Genomic DNA, 20,242 nt, shown 5'->3' on the forward strand with positions numbered 1-20,242 from the left:
TTTTTTAGTCATTCGAAATAATTTTAAAAAGTTACAAAAAAAAAAGAACTTTGATTCATTCCTAAAAATTATATAATACTGTACGGAACACTTGAAATTGATAGCATGAATTGATAATGTTGCTCAACTTATTCTTTGTTGATGCTAATATTTTGCAAATATTAAGCCGACCTGTTGATAGTTAAATTTATCTATCCATGCAGAATTAGAAATCTTTTTGTAGATGTAGTTATCTTCCCAGGGCTGTAAAACTTGAGGTTATCCACAGGTGCATGGAAAGTTGGTGGGCTGTTGATGTTGTAGGAGGTGAAGTAGAGCGGTGACAGGCTTTATTGACAGATGGGATGAAGATTTAGTTCAACAAAATGTTAACACAGGATTTTTTCAAAGGAGTCAAAGAGCCGTAAGTTGCAGACCGTTGTGTTAGACCCACATTCTGCTGGATATTTATCAGAGTTTACTCTGCAAAAAGTTGCATTTTTAGATCAGAATCCATGATTGTTCTTTTGAAAACTAGCAGATTATTTAGCTGATATGAGACGACGGTAAAAACACTCATTTTCCCTGTTGTTCCATCAAAGCCACCTTGTTAGGAGATATGAGGTACGAAGCTCTTCATCTTTTGAGAGATGTTCTAATTGTAGCTCTCAGATCTGCTCTATTCTCGTCCTTTCATAAACATGCTCTTATAAGGAAGCACAGCGAGCGCTCTTATTGCATTTTTCTGTAATCTTTGCTTCGTTTTTGTAAAGCTAATCTCCCGCTTCTCTCCTTTCTTTTTCATAACTCTGCCTAAATCTCCCCTAAACCCCCTGGCATGTTCTATCAGATATTACTTTTCATGCCTCTGAAATTGTGGCGGGGTTGTCTGTTTTTTTTTTTTTTTTTTTTAAGCTCTGCAGTGTTTTCTCATTTTCCTCCGGTGGAGGAGGAAAGTCTGGTAAGTGGGTATGTTTGTTTCGGGACCCCACCTGAAGGGGCCGAGCTGGCAGACTCTGACACAAACAGATCCATCAAAAGCGGGGGCCGGAGCCATCAGCTCCCCCCTCACCCCCCCCCCCAGCACGCAGATAAATGGGGAGAGGACGGAGAGCCGGCGGGTTCGGGGCGGCAGGACCGGCGGTCTGGGAATGGAGCGGTCTGATGGATAGAGACGTCCATCCTGCTTCTGCACACGCTCACTCGCCCACCTTTGCTTCCTCCGTCATTCGTCTTTGTTACACACCGCCACAGGACCGCTGTTTGTTAAAGTCACTGCTGGTGTCGTGAGTCAGGATGTTTGTCGGAGAAACTCTGAGCTCTGACATCGGTGTTTGAAGTCTGAAGCTGCTGAGAATAATTCAGTATTTACAAGTTTCTGACTCATTTATGATCAGAGGTGTCAAAATTATTCATCTCCATCACTCAAGTAGAAGTATATTTAGTCGGGTTTAAAAAGACTTTTGTAGAAGTTGAAGTATCAACTCTACTTTTTACTTAAGTAAAAGTGTAAAAGTACTGGTTTTAAAACTACTTAGAGTATAAAAGTAAAAGTTTAGGGGTAACAAATGCCATCAAGGACCAAAGCTAGTGACCATGAAGTGTTGTTAAAATGTTAATGTTGAAAATTTTTGAGCAGCTGGTGTTGATTAGTAGGGTCTTACTAAACACAGACTATATCGCTTCAAACTAATCGAGGCCAAAATGTTTGATTACTTTATTTTGACACGATTACACCACCCAATGTCCTCCCAATGTGAGTAAAATTAATTTTATTTTCCACTTAGTGCCAGAAAACACTGATATGAAAATATTGGCCGATGTCGATATTTGATATCTGATATTAATATTGCTAATATGTCCAGTAGCGGATATCAATATTGGTAAAAAATAATAATAATAATAATAAAAATATTTTGCAAAAAGTTGCAAAAATTTTAAAAAATATATTAAAAGTTTTTCAAACATTTCAATAAATTTTAAAATTTAGAAAACTTGCCAAAATTTTTCACATTTGTGATTTAAAAATTTTGAAAAAAAATGTCAAAAAAAATTATTTTTAATTTTTTAATTTTTGGATTTCTTTTAATGCAAAAATTTTAAATAATTTAAAATATTTGAAAAATAATCTTAATAAAATTGAATTTGAAAAAACTGCGCTGGGGTTTTTTTTGCATGATGACTGCCTGTCATGATGCACAGTGTGTTTACCTGGCTATGGTTAAATATAGGGATGTAGCAGTATGAAAATTTTTGCCGATACCAATTTCTGATATTCATATTGTTGCTGTGGTTGATAACCAATATTTACCGATATTCAATATTTGTTAAAAAAAAAAAAAAACAATCTGAGATGATTTGTTCAAGTAGTTAAGAGAGAAAGAGCAACGCAACCATCAGAAAAGATCACCATGGAGAGGATCAAAAAGTACAATTTGTCTGTTTTTTGGATCAAAAACAGACAGAGAGACAAAAGAAGAGAGTTCACTTTTCTTAGGTAGTTTTAGTGTTTACATTGTCAGAGTAAACAAGATTATTTGGGTCTTGAAAGATCATTCAAGATGCTCTGAAAATAGCCAACAGCTGATGAGTAAGTATCGGCCGATATTGATACAGATATATTGTACATCCCTAGTTAAAAAAATGTTTGTGTAAGAACTTCACTGCCTTTTTTTTCCAACTCATGCTCAGGCAGTGTTATGTTTATACCTCTCATCCCAGTGGCACAATTACCCTGGATAGGTTTTTATTTTTTGTGTGTGTTTGTTTTGATCTTTTTTTTTCCTAAATGACAGGCTAGAATGAAAACAAACCAAATTGAAACAGGAGTAACAAGGTTATTTTTAAAACAAAGGTGGCAGAAAGTACGGATATTTGTCTAAAAATGTAGGATTTTACTTCATTACTTGACACCTCTGTTCATGTTGAATCTCATCTTTACAGAAGGTTTAAAGAAAAGTTGAGGTTTGCTGAGAAAAGAAAATGACCTTTCACTCTCAGAGTTTAACCCCTTGACAAGGAAATTCTCTGATATTCATTATTTCTGTCGATGTTCAGCTCCTTTTTGGGGCGTAATATTTAAAAGAGGTGATAAAAAGAAACAGATATCCTCTCTTCTTTCTGTCTGTGTTTAACCACGCCTCCTCTCCCCTTTCAGAGACTATAACAGTCTGTTTTTGCACCCAAGCAGGTGTCCTTGGATTCCAACTCCTCCATGAACTCCAACACGCCACTGGTCAGGATCGCCCGCCTCTCCTCCAGCGACGGACCGATGCTCGCCAACGTCTCAGAGCTGGAGCTGCCCTCCGACCCCAAATGGGAGTTTCCTCGAACACGGTAAGAGAAATGTCTCTGCTTGTTTACACGGCTGTCAGGGAGCTCGCATGGAGCGCCGAGGCTTGTTTTTATGCCGGCGAGTAACAGATCACAGAGCTGATGGATGCAGGTCTGTTGTCCTTGTACCCTGATGTGCTGTGAAAACGTGTCAGCCGTCAATACATCAAGGTCGGCGTGCCTGGCAGTGAAATTAGCATCAGAGAGGAATTAGAAAATACTCACAGGTTGTTGATTAATTAAACGAAGCTTGTTTCTACATTTCATCTCTGCTTCTTTTTATACCAAACCAGAGAGTACTAAACACTGGTGAAAAATCCAGACTCATGAGAAACTCACAGCTGCACTGCAACAGATGACCTGCAATTGTAGTCCAAGCTCCTTTTAATAAAAATAACAAGGACACTGTGCAAAAAATTAAAAACTTAGTTAAAAAGACAATCACAATAAAGATAAGAGAAACAAAAGAAAGAGACAATTTTAGCATAAATATGATATTCTCTCTCTTTTTTTTTAGCCCATAGTATGTTTATTTACTGTTATTTGATAATTTGCTGATGATGTTATAAAGTTTATGTGGCAATAGAGGCTTTTACCCAAGAATTCTCTTTAAAAACTTCAAAAATAAAACATTTTGAAATGTCAGATCTCAAGAAAGCTTTCCAAGGAGGTGTGAAAAAGTGAGCTTAGGGCCTTGAAATGTTGCTAATTTTAGCGTTTTTATTCCAGACCTTGAGTTGGAAACACCTTTAAAATAATCCAGACTCATAAAAAACTGACTGGCTGCATCAGGTGTCATGCAAAAGTTATTTAAGTTCTCTCACATGCTAAACAAGGAGACAAAATGTTTGCATGAACACTTTTCTGTCTCCTTGTCTTTTTAGCTTAGCTTGTAGCTCTCGCCCAGTTACTTGTGTTTGACAATTTGCAGACGATGTGGTGAAGTTTATGTCCCAATGTTTCTTCTTTTCCCTACAACACTTCTGAAAACTTGCACAGAAATGCAAAACAACTTCAAATTAAAACTAGTGCTGTCAGGCGATTAAAAAAAATAATCTAATTAATTACAGGATTTGTAATTAATTAATCTGATTAATCGCATTTTGATCTCATATCTGCTTAAGGTCCCAAAATAAAGAATTTGAATTCCAGGACATTAAAATTACATTAAAAGACATTTAGAAATAAGGTGGGAATATATACAACACATTTTTAGGTACCCTGAGGCATAAGGAACACATGAAAAAAGTTTTATGGTTCTATCTTTACAAAATCTACACAGTCCTGCACCTAAGATAAGCTGATTTGATTTTTAGGACGTTTTTTGCTTCTGTCCACATTTTACTCGATGTTGACTCAATTTTCACTGCAATATGAACTTCTATACTTCTATGAGGTCAGGAGAACCAGGGCTAAAGGCTAAAAACTGTGAGGAACTATGTACAAAGTCTGTTCAAGTATGTTCAAGTCTTGGATCAAAGAAAAGTGAAGTATTCTCAGTTTAACATGCTCTGAACACACAAACTGTTGCTCATTGGTGCAGAGCAGCCCCAAGCTGAAACAAGACACAAGGAAGATGAAAGGAACTTTTCAAAGAATTCTTTAGATTTAAACACAGGATATATATCGATCATTCAGGGCTTGTTTGATGCAGTAAAGAGTGTAAAATTATCTGTTTTTTACAGAATTGAGCTAGAGCAAACAGTTGATTTTCTGCAGATTTTCAAAAAGAACATGTGAATAAACAAGATGTGGACCCACTCTCGCTTCCCCCAATCTAAAGCGTGTTGCTGACATCATGTGTGATACATTCAGGGACCATCGGAAATTTGAAAATCTGACGAGAACACCACTTTTCTAAGTAGGACAAACGGTTTGTAAATGCCAGACACTTGAAAATAAGTGCGTCTTTGAACGCCCCGCGGGTTTTGGATCCAGATTAATCTGGGTTATTTTTTATAATGTGTTAATATGCGATGTAATTAATTAATGTAATTAATTAATCTAATTAATCTAATTAATGCGTTAAAATGACAGCCCTAATTAAAACCTGCTTGAATATTAGAACTGAAACAAGCTTTCTCAGGAAGTCTAAAAATAGGAAAAAGTGAGCTTAGGGTCTTGAAATGTTGCTAATTTTAGCGTTTTTATTCGAGACCTAGAGAGTTGGAAACACCTGTAAAAAAAAATCCAGACTCATTAAAAACCGACAATTTTATTGCATTTGATAGTCATGAAAAAGGCGTTCATCTCTGCTTGGTCTGCTTGTTTCAGGCTGACTCTGGGTAAACCTCTGGGCGAGGGCTGCTTCGGGCAGGTGGTGATGGCCGAGGCGGTCGGCATCGACAAAGAGAAACCCAACAAGCCGCTGACCGTGGCCGTGAAGATGCTGAAAGGTTTGTTGTTTCCTGATACACATCCTGTTTTTTGAGCTTTTTGAGTCGTCTGCAGCTCTGACCTCTTCCCACGCCTTTTCCCCTCAGATGACGCCACGGACAAAGATCTGTCAGACCTGGTGTCGGAGATGGAGATGATGAAGATGATCGGGAAACACAAAAACATAATCAACCTGCTGGGAGCGTGCACGCAGGACGGTGAGGCCCCAGCACGCCGCAGGAGGAAGCAATCAGATCGTTTTTAATCCATGTTGTGAAGGTGACTCTGTGCTCTCTGCAGGTCCTCTCTACGTCCTGGTGGAATACGCCTCCAAAGGTAACCTGAGGGAGTACCTGCGGGCGCGGCGGCCTCCGGGCATGGACTACTCCTTCGACACGTGTAAAATCCCAGACGAGCAGCTGACTTTCAAAGACCTGGTGTCCTGCGCCTACCAGGTCGCCCGAGGCATGGAGTACCTCGCCTCGCAGAAGGTCAGAGCGCTGATGAAGTGTCACCATCACTGATAACCTCAGAGCAAGGGCTGCTTAATCTGGATTATTATTCTGAAATATTTGGAGTGGGTCTCAAAAACAGGAAGAAATCTCACATCTTTGCTCCCTGAGTGAAGTTTTATGCCAAAGACACGTCACGAATCAACGTTTTAAAGAGCTTAGATTGATTTGTGCTGCAGAGTTAGGATGATTAACGTCTCAAATTAAGGGATTATGGTGGTTTACTTTCAATTTTACACATAAAAAATGTAAAAACAAAAAATACTCAAGCTGCAAATAAAATACCCTTAGGGATTGATTTCTGCCAGCGAAAGAGAAAAATAGAAAATCTTGCAGGATGAAGGTTTTGCATAATAAATAAACTTCAAGCCAAAAAGAAAAATCACCAAAGTCCCACATTTTCCGTCATCCTGCTCCGATCTGAATCGTTACCACTGAAATGTTTTTTAATGAGGTCTGGAGTCTGAGCTCAGGTGAATTAAAGGTCATCCTCTCAGTTTGTCTGCGGCGTGCGTAGACGTGTGTTTGATGCCTCTGTGTTTCCTCCCTCAGTGCATCCACAGAGACTTGGCAGCCAGGAACGTCCTTGTGACGGAGGACAACGTTATGAAGATCGCCGACTTCGGTCTCGCCAGAGACGTGCACAATATAGACTACTACAAAAAGACCACGAACGTGAGTTTGAATCCCGAGCTCGTCAGGAAAATGTGATTCTGTTTTCTAAGACAGGCAGTGGGTGTTTGCTGGAGCGGGGTCTCTCGGCTCTGGAGGTTTGGAAGTTTTCATGACGGGAGGTTTTCTGTGAGAATGACAAATAAAACTAGACAAGCAGAGGAAACCCAGGGAACCCTTTACCTACTGAGGCTAAAATGGTCTGGATGTGTTTTGTTATCATGGCATCAGAAAACGCTCTGAGTCTTTTTCCCAGTCCTACAGAAACTTAAGCTTTTAACATCTGATAACTGATTATTGCACATAGTGTGTAAGAATTACAAGTGTAAAAAAACAGGTTATTGAAACTGAACGCTGTAACTGACAGAAAGCACAGATTCACAGCTCTCTGTCAGCGCTGGGAATTTTAGGATTGGGTAAAAAATTTGAGGAAATACAGTTTCCTGAAGCCATTTAAACTTTTTGTGATATTTCTTTTTTTTTCTTTTGTGCACTTCAAAAAACTAAAACCCTATCAAGTGTTTTTGTCTTATTCTAAGTAAAAAAATGTCTTTTTAGACTTAAATATGAGCCACATTCACCTGACCAGTCCAGAAAAATGTTTTGATTCAAGTTATTTAAAGACAAAATTGAAGTCTGAATTGCTTGAAACAAGTAAAAAAAAATACAATCTGCAAATGGAACAAGAAAAAAATGCTCTAAAATCTGCTTAAAACTAGAATAATGTCTTTAAATAACTGACACTTCTATACAATCCACTTATGGTTTAAAAAGTGAATTATTGGTTTGTACGGGCTTTAATGAATTTGTAGAAGTAAACACCTCTTTTACGACTGGAAGTGATGAGATTTACGGGTGTTTCACATTATGTCACTTCTATCTAAGAGACCATCTAACATTAGTGTTGTTGTATTGTAGTTGTAATGCTGACTCATTCCAGTAGATGGCAGTAATTCAACATAACCTGCCACTGCATAGGCAAACAGCGTTAGCGCCGTGCATTCTGGGAAACGGTGTGCCAAATAAACTGGTCCGTTGCATACTGAGAAATTTTCCTGGATCAGTTGGACATCCGGGATTTTGACATACTGCAGATTTAGCAAGTTTTCGCATACTGACTACTACAGGCTGAATTTCAGCCAAAATAGTAGGCACTGCCAGTGTAGTAGGCTGTATAGAAAACAGCCCAGATGATCAGCCCAACTCTACTTCACTCGAGATCTACCAAAAGCTGCTTCTGGACAAGACTGTCACAGTGCCATCTGCAGGCCTGGCATGCTAACTGCTGCGTTTTCAGTCCCTCGGCATTTTTGTGTAAAAGCAGATTGTTTTTCTCTGCCTTTTGGGTGAAACATTGTCATATAAACGGGCTTAAGTAGCATGTTTCATACATAACAAAGTGAATAATCTTTAAAAACGCAGAGTCACAGAGTTTTCAGCTTTTAAAAAGTTTCTTTCAGTCTTTAAAGTCCTGGCAGAGATCCAGGAGCTCTTGTTGAGGCTGTGGGGGGTGGTATTGTTGTGGATTAATCTTTTTAATCTGGCTTTTAATTCAGATCGCTCCCATGGCCTTGGTTGGTGTTTTATTTGTTGTTTTCACACCGGTGGTTATTTTGTTTTTTTCCTTTTTCAGACTTTTATAAGCTTTTAAATTATTTCATTTCTGAAACTTCACTACTTTACTGTTATAGATATTTTTTTAAGTTATTTTTGGGGCTTTTTATGCCTTTAAGTGGGGAATTATTGCAGGGAACAGGCCACAGGGTGGTTTCTGTTTCATCACTGGGTCCATTTATATCTGTAAAACTCTAATTCAGTGGTGAGGAGGAAGTTCTGCAGACGTAGCAGAGAATAAGAGATGGAACTTGATTATTTTTGTGACTTAACTTAAATCATCTTAAAGGCCAAGAGCAAACCTTAAATAGTCAATAAATTTACTTAACTTACATTTGAGTTCTTTCTCGTTGAGTAGGCGACATGGTTTGATAGAGAAGTTGGGTTTTCAGGGAGCGTGGACTCAAAAATCAGGGTAAGAGATTTGAGAACGAAACAGGAAGTGAGTTACGATGAGTTCAAGGACAGATCAAACCTCTCTGTACAGAACGGTTCTGCTGACTGACGCGGTTCTGTTGTTGCAGGGTCGTCTGCCCGTGAAATGGATGGCTCCAGAGGCGCTCTTCGACCGGGTCTACACGCACCAGAGCGACGTGTAAGTTTGCACAAACCCGAAGCATCACATGCCAACTGTCTGCTCATGTGGAGCCGCTGTACACCGGAGGAATCCGGGGTGTTGAAATATCATGACGGAGCGCGTTAGCATCAAAAGCTGAGTTTGTGCGTGTGAATATGGAACCGCGGCGTTCCCCTTCTCCAAATATTTCCCGCTCGCTGTCATCTGCACTCGCTGCGTAATCCTGAGCTCCACATTCCTCGCCGCGTTTGTTCTTTAATCTCCGAACAAGACATCAGAGAGTGGGGGAAAGAAAACAGAGGCCAAACTTCTTACTGTTGTGTTATCAGTGTAAATCCGACCTCGCCAGAACAGAAGGAGATAAGAGGGTCAGGGTTTATCCCAAGCGCTCCCTCGGGGCGCTGTTTTTCCACGTTAATTCAGAAGAATCAGACAGATGCACCTTATGCAACCTCAGGTTGCTCCTGCGTTGGGTTTTAAGAGAGGAGGTCATAAAGTCAATCTGTCCCGTGGTAGCTGCACCCCCTTTTGACCCGCTCCTCGCCCTCTTCTGCAGCGTTCTCAGTCAGACGCCGTGTCCCCAGCGCAGCCGTCCAAGCCAAACACGGGGCCCTGTCAACACTGGCTCGCCGTGTGATTACACCAGACTGGGAACGGGCCGATTCTGCTCTGGGCCCGCTCTGTTATTTCAGCAGGTCTGGATTACAGAGCCGATCCTCCCGCCAAACCTCCTCCTCCTCCTCCTCATACAGTAGTCACTCTGCAGCCAGTTTGCTCTCACACACCCCGGGGGGGACTCTGACTCCTGACCTGTGATGGTTTTCACTGCCTCGCTCAAACAGACGGGGAAAGACTTAAACACGTTCAAACAAATCTGTCACGATCACAGGCCAACGAGGAGGAAGGAGCGGACAAAAGGAGGCGTCTGCGTGCAGCGGCTCACGCAGCACAGTTGGTGTCGGAGCTTTAAAACATTTACAGGCTGTGAGAACGATCACACGTTTTTCAATCCATACATCAGGATTATTCAGCGCCGACATCCACCTTTTTATTCTCCTGCCAGTAAATCTTTTCCTGCTCCTGAAACTGGTGAGGTGAGGATTTTATTTGTCCCAGAGTCTATAAAAGACGCTCGCTGCACCTTCATGCTGACTGAATACGAGCAGCAAGAGTGTGTAAAGGTGAAAAGTAGCTGGTGTTAAAAGGAGATCCCTGACATGTCCTGTCCTTGTTAGGATGCAAACTGGACCAGAACACCTAAAGCCAAACAGCTCCTACATAATCCAGAGCCTGGGTCTGCAATCTTTAATTTCATAGAAGCCGTTTTTACTCAGCTCACCTGGGTTAAAGTCATTCAGGAGCCACAAAATCTATTTTATCTTCACAACAAAAGTGTATAAAATTCTAAACATAGAAAAAAATCTAGTGAAAAATTATCAAAGCCAAAAGTTTTTTTTTTTTAATTATAAAATTGTACATGTGGTGTTTTTTATTGGGCGGCTAGTGTTTTTAGATTTTTTGAAAAGTATTAGTTTTAAAAAAAAAGTAAAAATCAGAAAAAATAAATACATTTTAAAAGATTCGCAAAAATTTCAAATAAATTTTAAGATAAATTAAAAAGTATTAGAATTCAAAAAAATCTGAAAAAAATAAAAAATGCAAAAAAAAAATCAAACAATATTGAAAAGTCAAAAATGAAAAGATTTATAAACTTGGAAAAATTTTCAATATCTTTTTGAATTTCAAAATGTAACAAAAATTCGAAAAGTTTTGCAAAAGTTTGAAAGAAATTTTTGATTTAAAAAAAGTATTAGATTTTTTTTTTAATTAAATCTGAAAAATTATCACAAATTTCACACATTTTTGAAACTTCAAAAATTTGCAAATTTAAGGAAAAGTTGAATTTCAGGAATGTTTTTGAAAATTAAAAAATAATTGGAATCCCAAAAATCTGCAAAAAATAGCAATTTAGAACATTTTTCAAAAATATGAAAAAAAACGCAATAAAAAATGCAAAAATACCCCAAAAAATTCAAAGATTCTTAAAGAATACTTGAATTTGATAACATATAATGATAATTTCCCTTAGCTAATAATTTTGTTGTTTTTTTATTTTTTTGCCTCATGTTGTCAGTTAAATGAATTCATCCACACAGAATTAAAGTCAGTATTTTCTTCCAGATGAGTCTTTCTGTAGATGTAGTTATCTTCCCAGGGCTGTAAAACTTGAGGTTAGCCACAGGTGCATGGAAAGTTGGTGGGCTGTTGATGTAGAGCGGTGGCAGGCTTTATCGACAGATGGGATGAAGATTTAGTTCAACTAAATATTAACGCAGGAGTCAGTGTCTTTAATCATCAATCATTTCTGTAAGAAAAACAAAAAACCTTTATTTAAACAATACTTTTTAAAGCTACAAGGAGCCACTGCACAGGAGTCAAAGAGCCACATGAGGCTCCAGAGCCACAGGTTGAAGACCCTAACCCTTGCTTTAAACGTCGTTAGCATCTAGAAATGAACATAAAGGCTGAGGCTTCTTGTCTGTGATGTGAACCTGAACACATCCTGACCCTCAAACCCGATCCAGTCACATCATAAACACTGTGTTAGTTCACGTCCAGCCGTCTCTCTCTGCTCTCCTTTCACTCCGTGTTTGCTCAGACCATCAGTCGACTCGACCAGCGGCGGCTGTTTGCAGCGCTCTGGACCGGAGCGAGGAGAATTAGATTAGGTCCACTGAGCCTCAGAGGGAGGAGGGTCCGAGTCTGATTCACAGGACTGACGGCGGAACAATAGAGCCCCGCTTTAATAGAGCGCCGTTATCTGATTACCTTCAGCGGTTTGGCCGTTAAAGAAGACAGGAAGAGTCCAAGCTGCTGCTTTAGAGGGAGGAGGAGGAGGAGGAGGAGGAGGAGGAGGAGGAGGAGCAGCTGGACTCAACTGTTCGTTCAGTCAGAGTTTTATACTCCAGGTCAGACAGAAAACAGGACAGCGCCACCTATCTGTGGTCTCATTTATCTCAGCTCTGGGTGTTCTCTCTGTTTTCTCTCTTTTATCTCCCACTGCTTTCCTTCTCTTTTTTCTTTCCCTCCTTCCCCTTTTTTCTCTCTCTTACTTCTCATTCTCATATTTTCTCTCTTCTCATCTCCCCTTCTTTTTTCTCTCCCCCCCTTATCTCTTTATTTTCTCTCCCTCCTTTGTCTGTTTCTCTCTCTTTTGTTCCTCTCCTTTTCTCTTCATTCCTTCATTTCATGTCCTCTCTCTTTTTTTCTCTGTCCTTTCTCTGTTTTCTCTCCCTCCTTCAGCCATCTCTCTTTTTTTTGTTATACAAATGTTTTTTTTCCCTTTTTCTCTGCCGTTCATCTTTATGTCCCTTTTCTTTCTCTCCCATCTCTTTCTCAATTTATATCTCCCACTTTCTCTCTCTCTCTCTCTCCTTAAACTCATTCCCTTTTTCTTTTCCGTCTTCACCTCTTTCTCTCTCTGTCTTCGTTACTTCTTCCTCTCTTTCTCACTTCTCAGTCTCACATTTTCTCTCTCTTTCACGTTATCACTTTTCTCCCTCTCTACCTCATTTGTCTTTTTCTCTCTCTCTTGTTTTTCCGTTTTCCTCTGCCTTTTCACTTTTTCTCTCCCCCTACGTCCTCTTTCCCTATTTTCTTTAACTTTTTCTCTCTGTCGCTTCCTTCTCTTCTTATTCTCCTCTTTCTTTCTCCCTCCCTGCTTCATCTCTTTCTCTTTTCCTCTCCTGGCTTTCTTCTTTTTATTTCCCTGCCTCCCTTTTTTTCTCTTTCTCTTTCTTTCTTCTTTCTCTCTGTTTCTCTCCCTATTTCAGCTGTTTCTCTGTTCCACTTCATTCTCTCTCCCCCCTTTGTCTATTTTTCTTTTCTCTTTCTTTTAGCCCTCTAAACATTTCTTCTTTTTTCCCCCTTCCTTCACTCTTTTCTCTTTTCCTCATTTGTTTTTCTAATGTTTTCCCTCTATCTCTCTTATAATCTCTCCTCTTTTCTTTTTCTCTCTGCTTTTCCTTCACCTGTTTCTCTTACTTTCTTTCTCTCGCACTGCTTTCTGTTTCCCTATTTCCTTTTCATCTTTTTCTCTCCCACCCACGTGTTTCTCTCCCTCTTTTTCTCCTGTCTCCTCACTCCCTCTGTTCCTTCACCGAGTCCTTGTCTCCTCGTCTCCTCTGTAGCCCCGGGCTGATTTTCACACCTATCGACTGGTCGTCCCACACAATCAGAAAGTCAAACTGCTTCTTAAATTGGTTTCTGGAAACATTATTGAAGATCAATATTTCCCCCGAACAGATCCATCAGTTTATCGAGAGGAACGTGAGCTTCTCTCTGAGCCGGCGCCGCTTCAGGCTGCGGGGGATGTTTGACCTCTAATCTGTGTTCATGAATCTGTGTGTGTGTGTGTGTGTTCAGGTGGTCTTACGGAGTGTTGCTGTGGGAGATCTTCACCTTGGGGGGCTCTCCGTACCCGGGGATCCCCGTGGAGGAACTGTTCAAGCTGCTGAAGGAGGGGCATCGGATGGACAAACCTGCAAACTGCACACATGAGCTGTAGGTGTCTCTTTAAAACCGTCGTCAAAGCAGTGAAATTAATAAAGGTTTTACTCACAGATTTAAAAAAAACTTAGAGGGATCCATCGATGGTCGTGTGTGATCAGGAACTCCTGTGGTTTCTCTTCACGAGACGAATTTCATTTCAGTAATTTGTGGCTCAGAGCGTCGTCTTTCAGCTGGAAAGCAAAGAAAGCAAAAACCAGTAAAGAGCAGAAATGATGAGTCTTTACTTCGCTTCAACCTCAATTACAGACCGCCTCCATCCAGCTGCAGATCCAGCAGACCCAAGCGGTCCATTTGAGATCAGAGAAAGTTTATTTTTCAGCCTCTAATGGATGAGAGCGTGGAGTGACTGACGCTTCATGTGGCTGTTTCAGGTACATGATCATGAGGGAGTGCTGGCACGCCGTGCCGTCACAGAGACCGACCTTCAGACAGCTGGTGGAGGATCACGACCGGGTTTTATCCATGACCTCCACTGATGTGAGTCCCTGTGTGCAGCTGCTGTTCACTGATACAGAAAAACACAGAATGCACATTTAGTTTCATCTTTTTAGACAGAGATGAAGTGTTTTCATGTCCCCGTTTTTGTTTGTTTTTTTCGCACAATTTTGTATCTCTTATCTTAGAATCTGTTTTAACTTTTTTTTTCTTTTAATTTTATTTTGTTTTATTATGTCTTGTTATTTTCAATCTGCTTTTTAATTGAATTTTAATTATTATAATTTTTTACAGTGGAGAAAATAAGTATTGAACATGTCAACTTTTTTCTCATCACACTTATTTCCAAAGCTGCAATTCAAACAAAATTTCTACCAGACATTGGTATTAACTCAAATAATCCACACATGAAAAAAAAATCACAACATTCAGGTCCATAAATAATGACTATGTGGAATTAAGTACGATAACACAGTAAAAAAGTATTAGGATCGGCCATTATTCACAAGTGGAAGAAGCACCACCTTACCATCAACAGGCCACGCACAGGAGCTCCTTGAAGATTTCTGACCAGGGAGTCAGAAAGATAGTCAGAAGAGTACTCAACCAGCCAAGGACCACCCTGAAAGTGCAGAAAGACTTGGAGGCAGCAGGTATAGTTGTTACAGAGAAAACAATAGGCAATGCACTCCACCGCCATGGCCTCTATGGACGCTCAGCCCGCAAGACTCCATTCCTCAAGAAAAGGCATGTTGAAGCTGGTTTAAAGTTTGCTAAACAGCATCTTGACAAGCCTGTAGAATACTGGGAGAATGTTGTCTGGTCAGATGAGACCAAAACTGAACTTTTAGGCTGTCATACTACACACCATGTTTGGAGGAGAAATGTCTCTGCACATCAGCCAAAAACACTACACCAACAGTGAAGTTTGGAGGTGGAAGCATCATGGCATGGGGTTGTTTCTCATCTCATGGTGTTGGCAAACTTCATATAACTGACGGAGCAATGAATGGAGCCATGTATGGGGAAATTCTTGATCTGAATCTGCTGCCATCCACCAGGATGATGAAGAAGCTTCTGGAAGCTGTCACTGCAAACAAAGGCTTCTCCACTAAGTATTAGATGAGTCTCAGTTAGCGTGTTCAGTACTTTTTTACTGTGTTATCGTACTTAATTCCACATGATCATTATTTATGGACCTGAACGTTGTGATTTCTTTTCATGTGTGGATTATTTGAGTTAATACCAATGTCTGGGAGAAATTTTGTTTGAATTGCAGCTTTGGAAATGCGTTCAATACTTATTTTCTCCACTGTATGTGTTCAGTCTGTAAAGCACTTGTGTATCTTGCTGTATCTTAAAGAGGGGTAAACTGCTTTCCCTCCACTGACGCCTCAGTCTGACCTCTGACCTCTCCTCTGACAGGAGTACCTGGACCTGGCGGTGCCCTTCGAGCAGTACTCACCCACCTGTCAGGACTCAAACAGCACCTGCTCCTCAGGAGACGACTCGGTTTTCGCCCACGACCCGCTGCCCGACGAGCCCTGTCTTCCCAAACAGCTCCCCAGCAACGGGGTGATCAGGACATAAAACCTGAGCAGGGGAGGAGGAGACGACGGAGGGATTGAACTTTGACCTCTTCTCTTACAAACTCCTCAACTCAGAGACTCCTCAAGATGTGGAAATCAAACTCTGCATGCAATACTTCCACAGCGCTCCCATCGGTCTTAAAGCTCCTCCTCCTCTTCTTCGTCCTCCTGGACTCCTCCTCAGATATTGAAGGATTATTTTTTGCTGTCAAACCATGTTCGTGTTTTCAGAAATGAAATTATATTTTTGTACTCGGGCCAGTCTTTTTCTTACGGACAATCTGTGGGGTGAAACCATTCCGTGCCTACTGGGATGAAACAAAACCTCCTGAGACTAAAGGAGACTGAACGGCGAGAAGAGGAGGAAACGAAGGGCATTGGTCGGCGAGCGGCTCAGATTTATCCTCTCGTCTGCACGGGATGAAAGCGCTCTTAAAGCAAACTCCATTAACAAGATACCAGCAAGAATCAACTCCACGATGGGACTTGTTCTTCCTCAGACTTTCATCACTTTTACAGGACGATCACACGGGCATCAAATGTTTTTTCCTACACGTTTTTAACATCCTGAAAAACCGTTTTGTGATAATCACGGAACAAACTCCTCGTGGGAGCGTGAGGCAAAGTTTCAGGGCCATCATCAGTAATTAGTACCGTTCACTTCGGAGGTTTTTATGTATCTAGAAAATGATTTATTGTAAATATATAAATGAAAATATGTATGATATTGCTGTCACAGCCATGTACTTAAAAGACAAAAAATTACACTTTTTTTAAAGTATTGTTTTTAGGATGGAAGCATTGCAATCTAGAAGACACTGTCATGAAAGTGTAAATCATTTAATCGTTTAAAGTGATACAGAAAAGGTTTATTTGAATAATTAACGTGTATATTTGTAAAGATATTTATAGACTTAACATGTGGTTCTTAAGTTTGAAAGGTTTAGTTTAGGATTTTAGTACTGTACGCAAAGATTTTTATTTCTTTCGTTTTTATTTTGTAACTTATTTTACAACAGAACTGCGACGTTATTTTTCTGGTAGACTCCTCTGGTTTTTGATCCATCTTTTGTTTGTTTGTTTTTCTTTGTTTACAGTTTCAAAATGATAAGAATGTATGACAGAGGTGAAGACGAGTTTTTCAGAGCGAGTGCGGTTCGACCGCCAGAGGGCGACTCAGAGGCTGAAAGCTCCGCTGCTACACTGGAAAAAAAGAAATCTTATCAAGTGTTTTTGTCTTATTATCAGATAATAGAAAAAAAATTGTGCAAATATTTTGAATGTGGCTTATATCAAGAATAATAGACTTTTTTTTTTTTTAAATAAGACAAAAACACTTGATAAGATTTCTTTTTTTGCAGTGTGAACGGGGCCGGATGTGTCCGCAGAGCTCAGATTCTGGTTCGTAAAGTTGACGTTTGCAATATGAAAGCAACGATGATTAGCTCTTGCTGGGCAAGAAATAGCAGCGCTTCAAGTTGTGTACCAGAGCGGCCTTTTCGTATGACTGAAGTACTTAAAGACACGGACGGAGAACTAGCTGTGAAAAAGCCTTCAGAGAACCTCGGCGAGGAATCCTCCTTCGTTCAGCATTTCTTTAAAAGCACTACGACGATACAATCCAGAAATATCAAAGCATCAGTTTAGCAATTTTATGGAGCTTTGAGCTACATTTCCCAAAATCAGAATCAGAGATAATTCTTGATAGAGATAGACTGATGTGTTTTTTCAGGGCCGATACCGATATTCAGTCGTCAAGGAAGCCGATATTGGAGGCCGATATTCATTTGCAGTTTAAGGGAAAATATTGGCGTCAAAATTTGGGATAAAACGTCCAACACTTAACTTTAAAAGTTGAATGAAAACTTTAAAAAATAAATAGCTCCCTAAAGTTTTCTACAGTAAGTTAATTTTTCCCAAAAAAAATGTCTCTGCATGTCACCAAAAAGCGGCAACCTCCAGTCTTGGAATATGAGACAATGAGAAAGTGCTAAAATCTGCTGTTTCTGGAGTGTTCGCTTGAGGCTGGCTCCAGAAGTACTGGAAGTCACAAACATACCAAGCCAAAAAAAGCTGTTTGCAAAGCAGAAATTAACCTGTTTACAGCCTGGTTCAAAAAACGTCTCCTGTCTGAGTCGCTAATTTTACTACCAGCACCCACTGTACGGGGGTGAATTTTTTTTTTAACGCGGCCGTTCAAAGGATATTAAGATTGTGAGCTCCCCCAATAAGAGGCTCAGCTGAGGGTCACATGACCGACGGGCGCCCTATGGCTGTACGGGCTGCACGCGAAGCTCTTGCCACTACCAATATGGCGGCTATAGCCGATCTGCTTCATTTTCCTTTTCAGAAACAGACGGGTGATGTTGGCGAGACTACGTCCATGTTTTATACAGTCTGTGGTCACCAATCAGATGGTTATGTTGGTGGGACAATGCTAGAGACAGAGTAACAAAAAGGCAAAAATTTAAACAAAAATTTATCAACCAAAAAAAGCCTGATGCCAATATTCCTCAAAATAATAAATATCGGCACCAATAATCGGTCCAACCCCAGTTTTGGGATCTATGCTCTTTCAGGATGACATCATCAGAGATAAAGCTTTGGCAACAGATTGTAATGCAAACAAAGTGAAAGTTTGCAGTGCATTCTTGGATTTTAAGTCCTGCTTGAGTGTTTTCCACAGAAGATGATAAAGGCCAGTGGAAAAAAATGAATAAATTAAAAAAAGACCAAATCTTTTTTTATTAAAGTCAGAATTCTGACTTTTTTTTTGTCAGAAAAAAATAATAATTAAGAAAAAAATTGCCTTTTTTTTTTTTTTTTTTTTTTTTTTTTTTTTTTTTTTGTTATAGTGTCCGTCGTCCTCTTCTGTAGTTTTCTGTACCACTCTGATGATAGATTCAATCCAACTGCAAGAAAGTCTTCCTCCTGGATGTGCATCAGCTTAAAGGAGCCATCCACCACGTTTAATTTTTTTATTTTAGGTTGAGTCTTTCTTCTGTTTGCCGGTTTCTCTGAAGGCTTCAAACTTATATTACGACAGAAAGGTCACAGGGTCGAGGCGTGGACAGATGCAGCAGCTTGGCGGCGAGGATGAGAAGCTGTTTTGTCATTTTTAGGCTTGAGCGTTCCTACAAAAACCTGCCCAGACGCTTGAGATGTTATCGCTGCTCTATAGTATTAAAACTGAAATGAAGGCATGCTGTGTGGTTTCACACGGCGGTAAAGAAAATATATAAACAGTTTATGTGTTGGTTTGTTTGAGGAGGCTCTGTGGGAGGGATCCTCCCTCCAGCTTGATGTGCTGTAAGAAAAAAAAAGTGCCAAATGACGTAGTCTTAAAAGTCTGTTTCACCAAGTTCTCCACATCTCTGAACCAAACCTGCGCTGTGAATGTCGGCGGGCGAGGGCTACATGTGCAGGGGAGGATCATGGGATTGCCAAATTGCTATCAACCCTTTTTTTTAACGCAGTCGTGACCCCAAAAAGCACCAGGGTTGAAATGTTTACAGTCTGTTTTTAGCAAAGGGAAAGCAATCTTCACGTGGCGTTGAAGGGTTCGGAGTCATGATTCACTCGCTGCTAAACGGAAACAGTGTTAACTCTTGACTGTGCAATGGCCTTTTTCCACTGTGTCACCTGGATTAAGTCAAATTATTTATTATAATCACCCAACAAGAGTGTGTTGTCACTTAACGAGAGCTCCCAAAAATCTGAAGTACTTAAAGAAGAGAGTCTTTTAGGCACCAAATTATAGGTTTGAATTGGAATATGTGTGGAAAAACGGCCTTTGTAGAGTGAAAGGTTACCCTCCTTCACTGGTGTTTGTTTATTTGAGAACAGTTTTGTAGTTTTGGCTCAAATCTATGAAGTGCCTGGAGTAGTAAATCTAGAAAAAAAAGGAGAGTAATTGGTTCATTTTGCTCACATTTTGAATGTATGATTGCAAAAACATGAAAATAAAAAGCAGTTCTCACTAGAAGCAGGCTATTTACATATTAGTCTGATTTTTTTTCCCCCCTAAGTGAACAAGACAAGAGGGCACTTGTGTAAAGTTTGGATGGATCTGATGAAACGGATGCTGTTTGTTTTATTTATTCTTCCATGCTGGGTAAAAGCTTTCCCTATGGTGAGAGTGTTTTTATTCATAGCTATCTGCTTTTCAGTGTTTCAGTGTTTTTCATTAAAGAGCCAGAAGATGACGATGGAGATGTAGTCATTTCACTTTATACCCATCAGGCTTTGCTTCCAGCTTAATTCATCTTTGTTTGGGTTTTATTTCAACGCCCTCCCTGCTCTCTTTTCTTCACGCTGGTAGAGATTTTCAGCCAGACAAAAGGAGCCTCAGTCTCTCTGTGTGATTACTTTTTAAAAGGATGAGTTGTTTTTAACATTTCTCCTCATTAATGCAACAAAAGTCAATCAGAGAGGAGCATTAAAACACTCAAATGCTGCAATATGTCAAAATAATGTTCAGTCATACATAAATATTCAGTGACTTCATGATAAATCCCAAAAAAGAATAACTGACAGGGAAATTAGCTCATTTTTACCCACAATGCACTGCAACTACCGATTTT

At 39.9% G+C, this 20,242-nt stretch overlaps 1 protein-coding gene across 6 annotated transcripts in view; it reads left to right on the top strand.

The window, feature by feature from the left end:
• The window catches only part of fgfr3 (fibroblast growth factor receptor 3), a 123,944-nt gene extending 105,469 nt beyond the window's left edge, over positions 1-18,475 (top strand). For 4 of the 6 annotated variants that reach the window (XM_074691438.1, XM_074691442.1, XM_074691440.1 and 1 more), the window contains exons 10-18: positions 3,170-3,315; positions 5,587-5,708; positions 5,796-5,906; positions 5,989-6,179; positions 6,753-6,875; positions 9,011-9,081; positions 13,489-13,626; positions 14,007-14,112; positions 15,496-18,475. In XM_074691438.1, the coding sequence (XP_074547539.1) occupies positions 3,170-3,315; positions 5,587-5,708; positions 5,796-5,906; positions 5,989-6,179; positions 6,753-6,875; positions 9,011-9,081; positions 13,489-13,626; positions 14,007-14,112; positions 15,496-15,660 (1,173 nt within the window). In that variant the 3' untranslated portion in view covers positions 15,661-18,475. Of the gene's footprint in view, positions 1-3,166; positions 3,316-5,586; positions 5,709-5,795; positions 5,907-5,988; positions 6,180-6,752; positions 6,876-9,010; positions 9,082-13,488; positions 13,627-14,006; positions 14,113-15,495 lie in introns of all 6 variants that reach the window. The other 2 variants (XM_074691439.1, XM_074691444.1) reach the window with 1 other exon arrangement.
• Positions 18,476-20,242: the final 1,767 nt, after the last annotated feature.

The sequence above is a fragment of the Halichoeres trimaculatus genome, unplaced genomic scaffold, assembly GCF_033239565.1.
Source record: "Halichoeres trimaculatus isolate MK-OKI-2021-1 unplaced genomic scaffold, fHalTri1.1 fHalTri1_scaffold_17, whole genome shotgun sequence".
In the NCBI taxonomy this organism is placed as follows: Eukaryota; Metazoa; Chordata; class Actinopteri; order Labriformes; family Labridae; genus Halichoeres; species Halichoeres trimaculatus.